We start from the raw sequence: 12,822 nt of genomic DNA, 5'->3' as shown, positions 1-12,822 counted from the left end.
TTGGTCAGCAAGCACATTACTGAATAAGCCATCTCCTCAGCCCCACATCACTTTTTAAAGTCAACACTATAAACTGTACCCTTAACTCTTGAAATAAGAACAACAATAAAAAAAAGATTCATGAGCTCATAGCCTCCGCATATAATGTACTAGCTTTCAGTCATTAGAGACAGCACACAAATAGTTATTACAATAAAAAGAACATAATTACACAGGAGAGACAATTTATATACTAAATGCCTGCTAATAATGACAACACATGTGCTCCCAAGCAATGTAAACAGCTACACAGTGGTTTTCCACAGGGACATGCACATGGAAAGGGTGAACAGTAAACAGATCTGAACGTGCATTCTTTCAAAGACACCTTTAACAATCTGACTTGTTTCACACTATCCTCACTTCACCTGTAACAGCTGGGATGTGGTCCACCGGGCATCCACATTCTTTTCCAAGCATTTCTTTAAAAAGTCCTTAAAATTTGAAGACCTGCAGAATAAAATGTCAACAATGGCATTTTATTTTACTTCCTTGTTATTAATTTTAAAAAAAACAAACAAAATTCCTTAATAAATTATGTTTAGTTTCATTATATTTAGTATAGATTAGTATTGAGTAAGGTAAGAAAACTAATAAGAATAGTTTATGAAACATCCTGTAAACATGTTAGACACACATGCAACAGAGTACCCAGATGATCACTGAGATGCAGTTATACCTTCACATATCGAAATGAAACAAAAACTATTACACTAAGTTCCACAAATCCACATCAACTGTACATGGGCTTCACTGCTTACAGAACAGAAACTGTCTTCACACAGAACCCTGTCAGTTATTATAACGGTTTTCCTGAGCCTTAAGTCTTTCTCAGGTGTTTTATTTTTACTTTATGTATACATGCGAGCACCCGTATCCCCTATACCAAGTATGTGCCTGGTACTTAAGAGGTCAGAGGAGAGCCTGGAGTCCCCTGGAATCTGAATTATAGCCAGGCTGTGAGCCATGAAGTGGGTGTTGGGACTGAACCCAGACCCTCTGCAAGAGTAGCCAGTGCTATTTAATGGCTGAGCAATCTCCTCCCTAGGTCCTTAAGTCTTAAAAACAGACCCACCTCAGTTTCCTCACTGATAGTCTTTGTGCCACATCCCCAAACTTAAAGATCCTTAGCAAACTAGAAGAACAAAACATCATGTTTTGGTTCTTTAAAAACTTTCTTTATGGGCTAGAGAGATGGCCCAGCGGTTAAGGCCCACTGACTGCTCTTCGGAAGCTCCTGAGTTCAAACTCCAGCAACCACATGGTGGCTCACAACCATCTGTAATGAGATCTGACATCCTCTTCTGGTGTGTCTGAAGACAGCTACAGTGTGCTTACATATAATAAATAATTAAATCTTTAAAAACTTTTCTTTAAATTAGCTTACCATTTTGACGGCTGTGCTAATGTTGGGGGCTCAGACTTTGCTATTTTCAGCAGCACTCGCATTGGGTTCAACTCATGATGAGGCGGCTCTATCTCAGCCATTTCTATTAAAGTAATGCCCAGGGACCAAACGTCAGCTTTGTAGTCATAAGGTCTGTCCTTTGATGTCTCACACATGACTACTTCAGGAGCCATCCTATAAAGAAAGGAAAATGAAAGTTAAGATGTTTAAATAATAGTCATTAAACTATAGTCAGGATAATGACTGTGTGGACAAAGTAATTACTGTAGACACAACTAACAGTATAAATTCATAAAAACGAATACCTACCAATATGGTGTGCCAATAAATGAATCCCTCCTTTGAATTGTCCTGGTATTTTTAGCTGATACTCCAAAATCCGCTTGAAATAAATAATCATACAATAACGTTAATGACAGCTTTTAAGCATGATGAACTGTAATCAATGGAGTAAAAGAGGGGAGCATTTCAAGTCTTTAGTAAGGCCTCCTTTATTAAAAGGTAAGCATAAAAGAAAGATTTTTCTCTGCCATTCTAATTCTTTTTTAAATTTTTGTGTGTAGGGTGTGTACATACATGCTCATGGAGGCCAGAGGTCAATGTTAGGTGTCTTCCCCTATCCCTCCTCATCCTACTTTTGGGACCATTACTTCTTAACGAGCTTAGAGCTCACCATTTTAGCAAAACCAGTCTGGCCAGGGACACTAGGATTCCTCCTGTCTCCAGTACCCAGCACAAGGGTTGCAAGCATCCCTCACCAAGCCCAGCTTTTCCATGGGTTCTTGGGATCCAAAATCAGGACCTCATATACAATAGGCATCTGCCCACTGAGCCGTCTCAACCACTCTAACCCTAACCATCTTCTTTCTCACATTTTTCAAAAGAACTGCTAAATTTCCCATCACAAATATACTGATCACCATCTATATACACTCAAGTGACAAATAATCACAATGGTAAATTTCTCGGAATTGAATACAAAAAGGTCACTCTAAATTAAAACAATTATATACTTCAAAACAAATGCCAAATGTTGCATGCTACAATTAAATCAATTAAGATACTTTCCTGTAGTGTGAAAAAAACCAGAAATTATACCAAAGCAGCCTTTATGACAGCATCCTACCCCATCATCATCATCATAAAACTACACTACAAAAGTTGAGCATAGTAGTGCGCACACCTGTGATCACAGTATGCCAGAGGTTCAGGCAGCAAGATCAGTTTAAAGTTACTCTAGGCTACATAGCAAGATTACCTAAAAATAAGTAAATAAACAAACAAACAAAATAAAAAAACTTATATTACAAAGAAAACATGGGAAGCGCCAATGTTTCTGATTTAAGTTATAAAGAACAGTGTCACTGTAATTTTATCAGAGGTTCAGCCTACCTTTTTAGCTTAGAACTCAGAACCAACTAATTATCTTTAAAACTAAATAAAACATTTTTCTGCTTTTGTCTCAAATAAACAACTAAAGAGAACCTCCTCTTATAAAATTGTTAACAGTAATAAAGAATGAATTAACTGATTATAAATTTATCAAAAATAATAAATGAAAAATGATATAATTCATTTTGAAGCCTCATTTAAAGAAAAAAATCTGGGTATTGAAGACAAATAAGCTTGGGGTGCCAGTGTTGGTAGGGCACTTTCCTGGCACATGTGAGACCTGGACTCAAGACTCAGCAGTTAAGAAAAGAACCCTAACCCAAGCAGAAACGTACCTGACACCTGTTAATAAAGCAGCGCAAAACACCTATTCTATCAAATCTGAGACACACCAAGCCCCTCCCAAGCCTTTGCTATATCCACTAACTCACTCACTGAAGGAAAGACAGACAGACACTGAAATCACCACAACAGGGTCAGCAAATACAGCTGAAGGGAAACCTACAGAACTAATGGCCAGATCCAGGGTTTATATTTCACTCCTACCTCCTCAAGAAGTCCTTTAGGAAACATTTTCCTAACCATCCAGTCATTGGGAATTTAACACCCACATATGTACAGTGTATCTGTTCGCATGCTGTGGACTTTGGAGAAGTCACAACTATTGTGATAATCTTTTTCTATTTTGGCCTTCAAACAATCAAATATTAGTTGGAACAATGTTAACTTGAGAATGCATGCTACTATGCAAAGAGAGGAACAGAGAAGAAAAATGTAATTTACAGAGATAGCTAAGAAAATTTAAAATTTATATATGAGCGAATTCAAACTCTTGGGGATAAATAAGGGATAAAGAAACACAAATGAGTGGTGATGCAAGTCATCACAAATGTGGAAAGGGAGTGTTGGGGGCTGAGGTCAGATGAACATGTGAAAGACCTGGGGTGGGGGATGGGGGCTGGCCAAGTCTAATGTCGTCTCCTAAGTAATGATTCAAAGCTCTTGTCTAAAAACTTATATAGCAGCTGGGCGGTAGTAGCGCATGCCTATAATCCCAGAACTTGGGAGGCAGAGACAGGCGGAATTCTGAGTTTGAGGCCAGCCTGGTCTACAGAGTGAGTTCCAGGACAGCCCTGTCTCCAAAAAAAAAAAAAACAAAACAAAAACAAAACAAAACAAAAACCAAAAACCAAAAACCAAAAACCAAAAAACCTTATATAGCTTTTCTTGTGGATTTCTGTATCTCTTTATGGCACAATAAGGATAAAATTTAGCACCTCCCATGTCAATGTCCCACTCCATGTTGTGACAATGTAGAATGATATGGGCAGAATCACTGGACTCAACATCAACATGGCTTTTGAATAATTTTACTTTTTCCAAAAAAGTAAAATTAGACAGCATTGCTTGAAATTGTCCAGTTTAGAAAAACTTCTTAAAAGGCTGTATTTTCTACTTGTATGTATATGTGTGAACTTAACTAACCTGACTAAAACTCTACATGCAATTCTATATCTAATCTATATCTAATAAATGGCATTCACTATTTAGTCCTTTGGTATAAAAGACAAAATTAAATGCTAATCCTTAAACTTATTTTACTTTCAAACCTAAGGTTACATGTTGGTTTAATAAATGTATACCAGTGAAATAAAATAAGGATGGCATGGGAGGTTAGTGATAGAGCACTTGCTTAAGAAATACAAGGCTCTGGGGCTGGGGAGATGGCTCAGCAGTTAAGAGCACCACACCGACTGCTCTTCCAGAGGTCCTAAGTTCAGTTCCCAGCAACCACATGGTGGCTTACAACCATTTGCAATGGGATCTGATGCCCTCTTCTGGTGTGTTTGAAGAGAGCAATGGTGTACTCATATACACAAAATAAATAAATATTTAAAAATAAATAAATAAATGAAAAAAAACCATTTTATTAAAAAAAAAGAAATACTAGGCTCTGGGCAGAACAAGTGGAACAAAAACATATTAGATATGTTGTCATAAAGATAAAGTGAGTTTAGTATTGTATTATGTTCCAAATATAAAGCATTTACAAGTGTTCAATCTATATTCAAAACCTTACAGGAAGAAATCTTAACTAGTGTTTTACAAATTCATGCTTCTGAAAAAGAACACACCCTTTTACTTTCTTTCTAGGTGTCATTAGATGCATATACTTAGGGATGCTAAGGACTGGTACGTGTTTAAGCACTGCAGTGGTTACAGGAGCAGCTGGGAGTAATTCTCCCTGGTTTACATGTCTGGGTAGGCCAAAACAGCATCAAGTCATCCGTTCCACTGTCAGTCTCAGAGCACAAATTCAAATGTTTAAATAACTTACCTAATTTAATGTCTCCATCTAAGGTAAAAAGAATATTGCCAGCTTTTAGATCTCTGTGGATGATTTTATTGTCATGTAAGTAATTCAACGCCTCTAATGTCTGCTTGCAAACTACTTGGATTTGGGATTCAGTTAATGGCCTCTCAAGTTCTAAGGAGAAAGTAAAAATAAATATGTTTTTATCTTTACACAATGAAAATATATAGCTAATTAAATATTTTTCAGTGCATTCCTCCACTGTGATCTTTCAAAGATGATTTGAAGTTATTTATTGTAAAAGAGCTATATATCTACAAAAATTATTTTCCTGACATAGACTTTCAACATTACATAATTATATTTATCTAAAATATAATTAAGTTAATTTCTTAATGAACTGAGTTCTAAAATTACATTTATGTACATACAGTTGAAATTCGAGAACAATTTAAGAATCAAACATAAAAACAAAGATATTTACCAAGCATCACAGCATCCACTGCTCCCCCTGCACAAAATTCAATGAGGATCTGCACACAAATAAAAAGTGTTTGTAATCATACCAAGTTTCAGAATTAAGCAAGAACAGACAAATGAAAAGCTACTGGTTAATTGGCTACAGACACAGTACCATGCCAGCCACGAAGGACTCTCTGTCATCAGCTACTGGTCTTAAGAGATGTTCTTCTCAGAATTCACAAGGAGAACGTGTTATAGAAGTATGTCCCCCTTCTCCTTTTTTCTTCTTTTCTGTTTCTGTGTCAGGTTCCCCTATAGTCTGGGCTAGGCTCAAATCTGAGTCCAGACTAGTCTCAAATTGGCAGTCCCGCTGTATCTACCTCCAAACGCTGGTAGGCATGTTTTACCACATCCAGTTATGCCCATTTTTATAAATAACAATTTTTAGTATCTTTTCTTTTCTAAAATTAGCAAATACACATTATGTAATCATTGTAATATTATTTATACATTTTAAAGATCTTACTACTGAAATATCTCATTACCCTCATCTTTCAATTAACTACTACAATGTTAAGTAACCAACTATATTGTGTATCATTCAATAAATAAATCCTGAAAAAAGCAGGCTTATTTTAAAGATTTATTTTTAATTATCCGTACGTGTATGTACCTATGGCAGAATATGTGAACACATATTCTCTTGAAGGTCAGAGAAGGGTGTTGGATCCCCAGGAAGCAGTTACAAACTTGGGTCCGCTACAAGAGCAATACATGCTCCTCAGCACTGAGCCATCTCTCAAGTTCTTTTTTTGGTTTTTTGAGACAGGGTTTCTCTGTATAGCCCTGGCTGTCCTAGAACTCACTCTGTAGACCAGGCTGGCCTGAAACTCAAAAATCCACCTGCCTCTGCCTCCCAAGTGCTACTGGTCTTAAGAGATGTTCTTAAAGGTGTGCACCACCACTGCCCAGCTTAAGTCCTTTTCTTTAAGTTAAAAAAAGACAGACACACAGAGTGGAACTCAATCACCACTGTCCTGTACCTATCCTTAACTGTTAACAAGTCATAAGCCTATAGTGATTACTTTATTTATATTAATGGTACCTCTTAAACTGTCCCTCATAGTAAACTAAATTTTTATTTTGTAATAATATCAAGGTCTATTTTTTTCTTTCTTTTTTAAGATTTAACTGTTTATTTTATGTATGTGAGTACACTGTCGTCACTCTCTTCAGACACACCAGAAGAGGGCATCAGATTCCATTACAGATGGTTGTGAGCCACCACGTGGTTGCTGGGAATTGAACTTAGGACCTCTAAAAGAGCAGGCAGTGCTCTTAACTGCTGAGCCATCTCTCCAGCCCCCAGTCTATTTCTTAAAATGCCTATGAGTTTTTACTTTGCAATATTTAGAAATATTCTAATAGAACCCTGAACAAGTATTTTAGATGACATGATACCAATATTAACTATACTCTTTTAAAATATTTTAGCAAACTGTAAAATTCCATATGTTTTCCCTCTTGTTAAAATTTTTTCTTTTTTCTTTTTCTTTTTTTTTTTTTTTTTTTTTTTTTTGAGACAGGGTTTCTCTGTGTAGCCCTTGCTGTCCTGGAACTCACTCTGTAGACTAGGCTGGCCTCGAACTCAGAAATCCACCTGCCTCTGCCTCCTTTCAAGTGCTGGGATTAAAGGTGTGTACCACCACACCAGGCTACTACAATAATTTTTTAAAATGCTTACCAATAACAATTTATTTTCAAAATCATTACATAATCTGAAAAATAATTTGAAAGCTAAAGTCTTTATCTATCCTCTGGAGAAGCTCAAGAGTGAGCTAACCCAGCTAAGATCTAAACTAGCAGCAGCTGGATCCAAAAGAAAAGTCTTTTGATTTCAAGCCAGATCTTTACTCTAAGAAAAGCATCTAAAACTCTTATTTGATAAAAGCTTTCTTGATAGGCTGAAATTATGGTACAACAGTTAAGAGTACTCACTGGCTGCTCTTCCAGAGAACCCAGGCTTGATTTTTAGCGCCTACATGCAAGTTCACAACTATCTGTAACTCTAGTCCCAGGAAATCTGATGTCCTCTTCTGACCACCATGAGCCAGGAGCCAGGCATGCATGTGGTGAACAAGCATACATGCAGACTATATACTCACATACATAAATCAATATTTTTTAATTAAAAAAAAGGTTGTTGATAAAAGTAGGTTGGTATAAGTAAATAGCTATTATAGTAAATATTAAGATTTTACTACTTAGTCTACTTGTTTCTATTTTCTTAAAAATGAGCAAAATGTATGTAATTATAACCACTTCATCAAGAGGCCTAATATTTAGCATTACTCATAGCTTACAGTATTATATGATTCATAAAAATTTTAGGGTAAAAATTATAAATAATACAAAGAAAAATAAACCTTCACTGAGCAGTGGTGGTACACACCTTTAATCCCAGCACTCAGGAGACAGAGGCAAGTGGGTCTCAGATGTTGAGACCAGCCTGATCTATAGAGGGAGTTCCAGGATGGTCAGGGTACACAGAGAAACACTGTCTCAAAAAAACAAGAAGAAAAAAACTCTCCAAAAATATTTAAAATACTTAAATTGGAAATACAAACATACTTCGGAAATGTTAATATTCTTGACCAAGCTCCCCCACCTAGATCCAGTGTCAAATACTTTGATAAAACATTATAATTTGAAATCTAAACCTAAACATCCACTGAAACTTGTTAATGGCTCTCACTGGCAGATCAACCCTCAATCAAGTAATACAGGTAACTAAATAGAAGAGGTAACACACAAAATGAGCTTGCACAACCTTGTTAGGACATTAAATCATTTTGGCTTCTCTTTTCAGGAATGAAAAGTCCTTACCCAAAGATTGTTCTCGTAGTAGAAGGCATCTAGAAGCTTGACTATGTTTGGGTGATCACAGGAGGCTAATATGTCAATCTCAACCATGTAATCTTCAAGTTCTTCTTCAGATTTGGTGTCAATCACCTTTGCAGCAGCTAAGACATTGGTCTCTTTATTCTGGGCCTAAAAATGAAGATATCAGAAATGTCTGTCACACTTTAAATGCTTTATTTACATTTTTTAGAGTTTTGTTTTTTTGTTTTTTTGTTTTTGTTTTTTTTTAAAGAAAACGGTTAGATTCTCATCAACACCAAGCAGTAGCCAAGGTTCCTTTGTATCCACCCCACCTCACCTCAGTCTACACCAGGTTGGTACATTTACTGCAGCCAATGAGCCTACATTAACATACCACTATCACTTCCGTGCACAGCTCCCCTTAGTGTTCAGTCTTGGTGCTGCACACTGAGAACTAACAAATGTGTAACAAAGTGCAGCCACTCTGGCTAGTCACCTCTACAACTCCGACTGCAGTAACCACCCATCTTTTCACCACCTCCTTGGCTTTACCTTTTCCAGAATGGCACATAGTTGGAATCACAGACTTCTCAGATCAGCTTTTCTTTAACTCTAGGTATTTAAAGTTCCTGGAGGTCCTTTCATGGTTTGACCGCTCACTTCTTAGTGCTGAATAGCCTCCCACTGACTAGATGTTCCACAGTGTGTTTACCCTTTCACCTAACTAATGATGCATGCTGACTATTTCCACCTTTGGGAACTATGAAGTATCATGTGGGCAATACAGGTACGTTTTCAACTTACTGAGTTAAGAGCAAACCACATAGCTGCTGGAGCATACAGAGGGCTTAGTTTTGAAGAAAATAGGAAAGTGCCACACTGAATTCAAAAGTGGCTGTGTCATTTTGTGCCACTACTAGTGATGCTGCTGCTCCATATCCAAACACTGTCCGTGTAATTTCCAAAAGTGTCTTGGGTGTGTTTCAAATTATAATTCACAACAGACATATGTGGGACATCTTTTTGGTACTTATTTGCTCTCTGTATATTCTCTTTGGTGAGGTAGCTGTGTATGTTTTATTTTGTTTTGTTTAATTTCTAATTACTGAGTTTTAGAGTTTTCAAACTTTTACTTCATGTTTTCTGCAAACAGTTTCTCCCAGCCTATGGTTTCTCATTCTCTTACACACTATTTTTAAAAGATAACTTAAACATAGGTATTAATCACACAGACTGAGTGAAATAGTTCTCACCTGCAATTCTAGCATTCGGGAGGCAGAGATGGGAGAATCAACACTAATTTGAGGCCAGATTAGTATACACAGAGAATTCCATGCCAGCCAGAGCTACAAAGCAAGATCTTGCCTCAAAAAAATAAATAAATCCCACTTGCTATGCAGAAGGCTAAGAGCTTCCAAGCTTTACAAGGAATAGGACATCACCCACAGCCTTATAGTGGCAGTGGCTCATAGGGGCTCAGGTTCTGCAGCTGCCACTTCTAAGCTATGTTGCTTATAGCAAATGTTTTTAAATTCCTGTTTTAGTTTCCTCATCAGTGAATTTAACTACACTTCACAGTTTTTGAGAATATATACTATATGTATTATCTAAATTAGGCATGTAATATAATGTCTCACATATATAGTAAGAATTCAAAAGTATTAGCCATTATTAGTAGTATTATTTAATCCTTAAAACAACACCATGATATTTTATTACCCCTACTTCCAAGGAAAATAAATAAACAGGTGTGGTGGTATAAATGAGAATGTCCCCATAGGCTCATAAGGAGTGGCGTTATTTGGAGTGTGGCCTTGTTGGAATAGGTGCAGCCTTGTTGGGGGAAGTGTGTCACTAGGGATGGGCTTTGAGGTTTCAAATGCTCAAGTCAGGCCCAGTGTTGCTCTCTCTTCGTTTTTAGCAGACCATCTGCTTGCATGCTGCCATGCTTCCTGCCATAACAATAATGGACTAAACCTCTGCACTGTAAGCCAACCCCAGTTAAATATTTTCCTTATAAAGAGTTGCCATGGTCATGGCGTCCCTTTGTAGAAACAGAAACCCAAACTAAGACAGTAAGTAACAGGCTTCCTCCGGTTTTACAGCTTAGTGAAAGGCAGAATCAGGATTTAAATCTAGATGTTTCCAAGCCCATTTTCACATTAATCATTACTGCCTAAGAGTACTCCAAATACATCACACTGACACAAGGGTTACTTTCAACTAAAGGCCTTGAAATACACCACATAAAAAATTCTCATCATCCCCATTCCTGAAAACAGAGTTTTCAGTATTTTTTTAAGGCAAGCAAGAAAGATACCTTTTTTTGTACACCAAAGGAAACACATTTTTTTTAAAGATGTATTGTTTTTACGTGTATGCTTGAATGAGTTTGCATGCACTCGTGTGTAGGAACCCATGGAAGCCAGAAGAGAGCACTGGATTCCCTGGAGCTGAAGTTACAGGTTAAGAGCCATTATATGGATGCTGGGAACTGAACCCGATCATCTAATAAGAGCTGTAAATAATCTTAACCACTAAAGCCATCGCTCTAGTCCCATATTATTCTTAAGAGATTATTCTTAATAGAAGCCATAGGCCAGAGAATCCCATACAGGTAGACCTTGTTTTTAAAAAAAACAAAAACCGTCTTTGTAATCTTTGTGCATCACTGTGTAGCTTCCACAATTGCCTCTGATCAACTTAAAGTCTGAAGCATATACATATTACCATTTCATTGAGTCCTACTTCCCTTATGAAGTATGTATGTAAAACGTGTGTGACTTTGTATGTTTTTCTCTTAATAATCCGTCTTAGATCAGTTGGACTCTCAGACTCCGTCAGGGCAGGTTCAGTTCCAGCTCCTTACGTCCTTAAGGTCTTCAAGATTTCCTTTCCAGCTGTTTGGTTATCTTTTCCTTGCTCCATTTACTGTTTTCCATTTTCCTCCCCTCTAGCTGAATAATTTCTCATTTCCAATGTTTACAAATTAAAGATTTGAGTAAGTAGTAGGAGCCAAGATCTGGGTGTGCTATTGTCATTATTGTTTTACTTTTTAATTACATTTTATTTATCTTGTTGTGTATTAACAGTGAATACTACTCATGTGTACACATGGAAAGAAAAGGACAACTTCAGGTCTCTCCTAGCATGTAGGTCTCAGGATTCAAACTTGGGTACCTAGAAACTGTCTAATCTTGGGGTTCACTCACCTCACGATCACTTTTTTAAAGGTTTGTAATCAGACTTTAAAATACTAATTAGGTTTTTTAATAAAGTGTTTTAATATGTGTTATTATTTTATCAAAACTGCATTATTACCTTTAAAAAATAACATACACTTTTTAAAAACTACTAACAGTCACTTCTTGGCCTTTCAGCAAAAACCAACCATGGAAACCACTAACAACGAGTGGGTAGATGCATGTTCAAATCCAGCTCGTTACAAGTTGGCCATGGTGGTGCACGCCCTGAACCCTAGCACTCTGAGGGGAGAGGCAGGAGCACCTCTGGTTTCAAGGTGAGTCTGGTCCACAACAGCCAGAGCTCCATAGTGAGATGTTATCTCAAAAAACAAACAAAAAACTCTAAAACCCCACTTTTTACATGCATGCCTATTTAGAGAATTGAAATACTATGGAAAATACCAGAAGTCAGGCCCCTCCACCATCTTCACTGCTACATCATCGACCTGCATGCCTGTGATCTGTCTACAGATGTGCATAGCTTCAGTATGGGAACATCGTATACTTACACACGTCCCACATTGTATCATAAGAATATAATTTCATAAAATAAATAATTCATACATAAAAATGTTATCAAAGCACTATTTACAACAGTGCTAGAAAAACTGATCAGTCTTAGAACCCTTTAAAATCACATAGTACAGTTCCAAAATGGAAACTCAGCCATTAAGATTGACCAATTAACATTTTTAAATGAAATGGTAGCCATAACATCTGTCTGGGGGGGTGGGGAAGACTTGTAATTATACAATGTTCCCTTACTATTCTGCCACTCTAGAATATCCTAATCAATCAAACTTTATCAAATCTAGGATTCATTTTAAGATACACTATTACTGAAAAAAAATAAAGTTGGGTATACTAATACACATTTGCAAGTACAGCACTTGGGGGCTGTGGCAGGGGGATTCTTTCAAGTTGGAGATCAGCATGAGCCACATAGTGAGTATCAACTCAAACTATACCCTATTTCAAAAAATAAAAACAAAATAAAAAGATGTGCTATTTAGAGGATGGCCAAGTTGGTCATCAATGGGAGGAGAGGCCCTTGGCCCTGTGAAGGTTCTATGCCTCAG

At 37.0% G+C, this 12,822-nt stretch overlaps 1 protein-coding gene across 3 annotated transcripts in view; it reads right to left on the bottom strand.

The window, feature by feature from the left end:
* The window catches only part of Slk (STE20 like kinase), a 58,472-nt gene that overhangs the window by 28,088 nt on the left and 17,562 nt on the right, over positions 1–12,822 (bottom strand). For all 3 annotated transcript variants that reach the window (XM_031390617.1, XM_031390618.1, XM_031390619.1), the window contains exons 2-7: positions 8,502–8,666; positions 5,638–5,686; positions 5,178–5,327; positions 1,757–1,829; positions 1,427–1,621; positions 408–489 (exon numbers count right to left, since the gene is read on the bottom strand). In XM_031390617.1, the coding sequence (XP_031246477.1) occupies positions 408–489; positions 1,427–1,621; positions 1,757–1,829; positions 5,178–5,327; positions 5,638–5,686; positions 8,502–8,666 (714 nt within the window). The remainder of the gene's footprint in view (positions 1–407; positions 490–1,426; positions 1,622–1,756; positions 1,830–5,177; positions 5,328–5,637; positions 5,687–8,501; positions 8,667–12,822) is intronic.

Source organism: Mastomys coucha, unplaced genomic scaffold, assembly GCF_008632895.1.
Source record: "Mastomys coucha isolate ucsf_1 unplaced genomic scaffold, UCSF_Mcou_1 pScaffold21, whole genome shotgun sequence".
NCBI lineage: Eukaryota > Metazoa > Chordata > Mammalia > Rodentia > Muridae > Mastomys > Mastomys coucha.
The sequence above is the reverse complement of the archived record's forward strand: the minus strand, read 5'-3'. Positions and strand labels throughout refer to the sequence as shown.